The following is a 6,857-nucleotide window of genomic DNA, read 5'->3' on the forward strand; positions in this document are numbered from 1 at the left end:
ATCAGCTACTTCAGCCATGAGTCAGAAAAAGGAGGAAGAGAAAAGGGGCCTAGAGCAGGATACCAAAATATGATCCCTGACCATCATTCCTCCAAGACCCATCCTGGCTGGGCTGGTGCTTGCAAAGGTTACTCTAGGCTGACTACGGACCCCTTCTCCTCCTCGAGACCCTCCACTGGCAGAGGCAAGGGGAAAGGAAAAGAGAAGCATAAATGTGAACATAATGAAAAGAAGCACACCTCAACCAGACCAGAGAGTTCCCAGACTCTTCCTCCACCCCTTGGGCAGGGGTCTCATGAGAGGCTGAAACAGTCTCATCTAAGCCAGTAGGCAGAGCAAACAGAAAATAACAGCTAGCACCTGAGCACTTACCATGGTTGAGGCCTGGGGCTTAATGTTTCACACATATATATTTTTTTAAGATTTTATGTATTTATTGACAGAGATCACAAGTAGGCAGGGGTTGGGGGGTGGGGGGGAGCAGGCTCCCTGCTGAGCAGAGAACCCGATCCAGGACTCTATCCCAGGACCCTGGGATCACGACCTGAGCCGAAGGCAGAGGCTTTAACCCACTGAGCCACCCAGGTGCCCCTTCACATACATTATTTTATTTAATACTCACAACAACCTTAGAAGGGTGCAATTATTATCCCTGTTTTACAGATGAGGAAACTGAGATGGAAAAGATTAAGTAATTTACTGAAATGATCTTGGGCAAAGCCAACTTCAAAGCCCTGACTACAACCCCACTGTAGAGTCAGAGGCCCAGGACCAGGCTCTTAACCACAATGCTATTAACAGAAATCAGAGTTTAGCCCAAAATTGTGATGTAAATACACTGGGAGGATGGGAGAAGGGAAACAGAGTATATAAGGGGTGGGAGTATAAACTTTCCTGTAACTCCTACAGCAGGAAGTCAATAGATGTCTAAAACTGATTAAGTCAAGAAGTATCACTCTAAGCATATTATTTAGAAACATGGGGGTAACACCTGACAACAGTGCCAAAAGTTGAAAGTGGTCTCTCCCATGGGGCAGGGATTAAGGTAGGAAGCTTCTTGCTACTTTCTCTTAAAAAGTCTTTTGATAATATTAGTCTTTTAAAAATCACGCACATATATTTGATTAAAAAATGATTTAAAAAGAAAAAAGAGGGGCGCCTGGGTGGCTCAGTTGGTTAAGTGTCTGACTTCGGCTCAGGTCATGATCTCAGGGTTCTGGGATCAAGCCCCACGTTGGGCCCCAAGCTCACCACGGAGCCAGCTTCTCCCTCTGCCCTCCCCGCTTGCTCAGCCTCGAGTGCTCTCTCTCTCTCTCATATCAATAAAATCTTTAAGAAAGAAAGAGAAAGGAAGGAAGGAAGGAAGGAAGGAAGGAAGGAAAAAAAGAGAGAGGGGCACCTGGGTGGCTCAGTCAATTAAGCATCTGACTTCGGCTCAGGTCATGATCTCAGGGTTCTGGGATCGAGCCCCACGTTGGGCCCCAAGCTCACCACGGAGCCAGCTTCTCCCTCTGCCCTCCCCGCTTGCTCAGCCTCGAGTGCTCTCTCTCTCTCTCTCATATCAATAAAATCTTTAAGAAAGAAAGAGAAAGGAAGGAAGGAAGGAAGGAAGGAAGGAAGGAAGGAAGGAAAAAAAGAGAGAGGGGCACCTGGGTGGCTCAGTCAATTAAGCATCTGACTTCGGCTCAGGTTATGATCTCAGGGTCCTGGGATTGAGCCCCATGTTGGGCTCTGCACTAAGCATGGAGTCTGCTTGAGATTCTCTCTCCCTTTACCTCTGCCTTCACTCGCTCATGCTCTCTCTCTCTCTCAAAATAAATAAATAAAATCTAAGGAAGGAAGGAAAGGAGGAGTGCCTGTGCCTGGCTGGCTCAGCAGGTGGAACATGCAATTCTTGATCTCAGGGTCAACGAGTTCAAGCCCACATTGGGTATGGAGCCTATTTAATTTAAAATTTAAAAAAAAAAATTTTTTTTTAAGAAAAAGAAAGAAACAGATCATTCAAACCGAAGTCTAACATAGTAAACTTCTGTTGCTTTTGCTACACAGCTTCCATCTTCCTCTACCAGCACTTGGGTTTGGCTTTGCACACTCTCCCTCCTTTACAGGAGAATCTGGCGGGCCTGTCCATCAGGGAACACCGTATTGCCCTGGCCAAGGTGGGTGAGGAGTCCATGAAACCCTCTCCTTAGAATCTTGGACAGAATGGCAAAAACACCGGGAACCAATTCACCAAGATGTAGAAACCCTCCATTAGTCCCTTCCACTTAGTCAGATCCAAGACCCTCCAAGTACAGCTGACACAATGTTCCATTAGTCTCAGGAGTACCACTTAATGCCTTGACAACTCTGTGGTTATGCTATGCTCACCAAAAGTGTAACTACCATCTGTCATCACACACTGCTATTATAGCAGCACTGAAAAACAGGGAAGGCTTCACAACTTTGAGTGTCACCCTGGCACAGGGGCCATGCCAATCTTCTCTGTATCCATTCAATTTTAGTACATGTGTTGCCAATGCAAACAGCCTTGGTCCACACTTTTTAAGCTTTCCCTTAAATTCTGATTGCCCATTTCCTTCTAATAAATTCCTCTTCTGCCTAAGTTAGCTGGAGTCCCTCTATGCTGCTTATAACTAAAGGAACTTAATGGAATGTCTAACAAAAATGTTTGAGGTTACTTTGTGCTTCCATCTGTTAGTATAACTTACTACAGTAGCTTGCAGACTCCTCTGACCTAAAAAATTTACCTCAAGATCTAATAAGCGCACACACTCACACACACATATATTATGTATATATATATATATATATATTTCTATCTGAAACCACATATTTGCTAAAAATGTCCACCCTAACACTCTGATAGTGCTAATTCTATTTCTTTTGTTTTGAAGACTTTATTTTGGTTAGAGCAGTTTTAGATTTACAACAAAATCTACAGGAAGGTACAGAGATTCCTCATATACTCCCTACCCCCACACAGGCATAGCTTCCTCCATTAACTACCTCAGTCACCAGAATTGCACATTTGTTACCAAGAACGAACCTACACTGACACATCTTAATCACCCAAAGCCCCTGGGTCCCCCTAGAGTTCACTCAAGTAAAGTAAATAATGTACATTTTGTGGGTTAGAGAAAAAAAAATCCTCTGCGCTCTATTTCTTTCCCCTCTACCCTCAAAACTTGTGGCAGCCATTGATCTCTTCGTTGTCCCCCCAGTTTTGCCTAGTCCAGAATGCCATGTAATCAGAATCCATTTCTTTTCTAACACTAGGGCTCGAACCCACTAAGTTGACTTCAGACCCGCTGTAGTCATGATCTGCAGTATGAAAAACATTGGCTCACCCTACCTGCTGCATCTGCCTCCAACAATAAAAATAAACCAGAGAGGTATTAGCTGTATTTCCACATCCAAGTGTGATGCACCAATGTACTCAGCCTGCCTGGTAGGGAAACACCAACAGAGTCCCAGGATCCTCACTCCCACTAGGATGCAAGAGCGGGTTAAATTGTCTATACCCCTGACACCACGGAGGAACATCTGTTTATTTGCATATTCATTCACTCACTTTGAGCATGCACTGAGCACTCACTGGATGGTGTGAATATTCTACAGCTTCCTGGGGACTGTCCAGAGCCATAAAGTCTATCTTCAGGCTGGCTCAGAGGAGAGGAATCCAGGGACAAATCCTATCTCCTGACTGATTGATTGTTTTCCATTTCCTCCCCGCTCCTTAACAGCTCGGGAATGTCTCCAAGAACAGATTCCAGCAATGCTTATTTCATTCACAGCTTTGAAGTAAAATACCTCTAAAGTTCAGCCTATGAAGAAAGAATAAAAGGAATTTCTATTTCCCCTTGTTCTAGAGATCTCTGATTAGGTTTAAACTAATCTATGGCTGGATACTGACTGAATTCCTTGTTCACTATTCCGACTCTTTCTCCCTCACGAGGCAAGCAACAAAATATCAAGGGACAGAAGAGTGTGTCAAATCATTCTCAACAGGGGCACCTGGGTGGCTCAGTGGGTTAAGCCTCTGCCTTCGGCTCAGGTCATGATCCCAGGCTCTGCTCAGCAAGGAGCCTGCTTCCCTTCCTCTCTCTCTCCCTGCCTGCCTCTCCACCTACTTGTGATCTCTGTCTGTCAAATAAATAAATAAAATCTTTAAAAAAAAAAAAATCATTCTCAACAGTACCAATACATTGGTCTTAAGATCTTTCCGGATCTCTTTTTTACAGCAAACAAAAAGAAGCCCAACACCCCTCTCCTTTATTTTCCTCATACCCTTTTCCCTGCCTCAACCATTCCAAGACTGTGAGTAAAAGCACATAGTAGGTCTTAGGGCTGACATAATAGAGGATGGATTTCTTTATTATCTTCAGAGTTGCACTGCTGGGGGAGTGGAGGGTTGGGCAGTAGCAAGACCTGTAATGTGGGCAGAAAGACTCACAGACGGGACAGAAATGGAGAAGGGACTGTGAACAAATTAAGTGATTATCTGTACCCTAAACTTGAAATGAGAAACTATTCTACGAGTTATTTTGAGTTATTTTGAAGAGCCATAATCCAGGTGCAGCTGGCTTAGCTCCCCCAGGGGGCATGCTGTGACTGGAACCCAGAAAGGGAATCAGATAGAGTGGAGGGAGGGGAAATGGAGGGATACAAACTCCCCATCATCTTGACTCCCATTTCACTCTCACCCACAACAGCTTGAAAATCCATGAAACAGTACACACCCTTTCTGGGTCAAGTTCCCCAGCAAAGCCTAGAAACATTCAGCCACAAGTTACCTTCCTCTGCCTCTGGAGAGAAAAAATCATATGGTCGGTCACCTGCGGTGGGAAGAAGTACAAGGAGCCAGGGAGTGAGGGAAGCAGAGCAGATGTATTAGCGCTGGAGAACGCCCCTACCTTCCCCAACCTCACTTCGTCCGGAAGCTCTCGCGTGGGTCACCTCCCTTCCCTTTCCAGCCTAGGTTCTGGCATCTCCTTCATCCACTTGCCCAGGGCTTGGTAGCTGGACCCGGAAACAAAGTGAAGAAACCGTCCCAGGAAGCTACCGGCTGGCCGATGGGGGAAGGGGAGGCAAGAGGACTGCAAGGGAAAGGAGAAATCCGAGCAGAGAGGTGTCCCCCAAGCAGACAGCCCTATCCCTCCCAGCGAAAGGTGGATTTCCTGGCCAATGCCGGCGTACCTAGAGTCCTACCGCCCCACCCTTTGGTCCAAGCCCGGGGTTTTGACTCTACCCTGTCTTCTTACCGATCACCCAGAGCACCATTAAGTTATCTGAAGGGCCTCTGAGAACACCAGGACCCACAGAAAAGGCTAATCTCCCCCGTCGGGGACTCAAAGCACAAAGATTGCAAAGACCCCGTTCCAGGAGCTCGTTTCTCCCATGACAAAATCTACTGCCCACAGGACGCCTGAGTAGCGCGCACCGCATATTCGCGGGGGTCCCGGGCAGGAGCCGCAGTGTCCTTCCAGAGGGCAGGGACGCCCTGAGTCCCGGAACAGCCTTCCTGCCGCAACACCCCAAGACCCCCACTGCCACCCACACGGCGGTAGAAAAAGAGGAAGAGAAGCGCGGCTACGAGCCCGCGGCACCCAGCCGGCCCCAAGCCGGCCCCAGGTGATGTCAGCGAACTCGGCGCGGGGCGCGGGGCACGGGAGGGACCGAACGGGAAACCGAGAATACCGGGCGGGGGAGGCGGTGTGCCACTCTCTCTTACCGCGGCCTGCCCCTCCGGGTGCACGTCCACCAAGGTACACCAGTTCTGTGTCCCGTTCATCTTATTTCCGCGGGGGTCGCAGCGCAGACGACTACCCCCCGCCCGGCCGGCCTGCGCCTACTAGGCAGGAGCCCGCGGAACCGCCCCCTTGTTATAGGCGCGTCGGGGGGCGGTGACTGCCGATTGAGCACGCCCCAAAGATTCCGTTCGCCAATGTGAGCTAAAGAGCAGGATGGGCGTGACCGAGAACCACCAGGACACGCCCATCTGCGCTAGCTCAGATTTACCTAAAGGTGGGGCTCGGAGGCTATCTGAGGCTGCTTAACCCAAATTTTGTCCAGTGTGTGTTGTTGCGTCTCAAACATTCTTCGTTAATCTTGCTGTTCCCGTTTCAACTCCAATGTCAGTATTGATGGAAGAGAATCACCCTACCTGCCCCTTAGAGGGTGAGTTGGAAAAAAAGTTTCCATACGTTCTCCTCTTCCTATGTAGGCCACCTTTGTGGAACTGAGCATGGTAGAAATGCAGGCACCAGAAGCCAACTCACTCAGACTGGCCTAAGCCAGTCTGGCAGGTGCCCTGCCCTGGCAGGAAGTCCGGGCCAAAGTCAAAGCCAGCTTGGATCTGGGTGGGGCTTGTTTTGTAGAAACTATTATACCAAAGCTGCCCTTATATGGTTGGGAGAGGCGGGACACGTTGCCTTAAAAGGATTTTGTATTCTTGAGGAAGGGTGAGCCTCAACTTCTCCAATGGCATCTGCTCCCCAAACCCAGATTACCATTTTAAGGGCCCTCAGGAGAGGATCACCCAAGGATGGAGTCTCTAACAGCCTGGCTTTTCGCCACAAGTTGGGGACTCCATGGGGCTGTGGTCCACCTGGAAAGCAGGCAGGAGGTCTGGCCCACTCTTGAGTGGGCAGCGTCCCTGGATCTGACAATGGCTCTGATGAACAGCGAGCTCCCTCATCAAGGCAACACAAGAGCAGGAATGACAGAAAATTTTCTACTTCCCCAGGTAGGGACTGGGTCCCATACCAGATGGGAATGAAATGTCTTTGTACATGGGAGGTGAATGCTGGAGACATCCCTGTGCCCCAAAGGAATAAAACCCAGTTCTGGTCTGT

The 6,857-nt window shown here is 48.4% G+C and overlaps 1 protein-coding gene across 6 annotated transcripts in view; it reads right to left on the minus strand.

Moving 5' to 3' along the window:
• TUFT1 (tuftelin 1) overlaps nt 1–5,860 on the minus strand; it is a 48,817-nt gene extending 42,957 nt beyond the window's left edge. For 3 of the 6 annotated variants that reach the window (XM_080801770.1, XM_080801771.1, XM_080801774.1), the window contains exon 1: nt 5,735–5,860. In XM_080801770.1, coding sequence (XP_080657896.1) covers nt 5,735–5,794 — 60 coding nt within the window. In that variant the 5' untranslated portion in view covers nt 5,795–5,860. The remainder of the gene's footprint in view (nt 1–5,734) is intronic. The other 3 variants (XR_013966719.1, XM_080801769.1, XM_080801772.1) reach the window with 2 other exon arrangements.
• Nucleotides 5,861–6,857: the final 997 nt, after the last annotated feature.

The sequence above is a fragment of the Martes martes genome, assembly GCF_963455335.1.
Source record: "Martes martes genome assembly, chromosome: 4".
NCBI classification, from domain to species: domain Eukaryota; kingdom Metazoa; phylum Chordata; class Mammalia; order Carnivora; family Mustelidae; genus Martes; species Martes martes.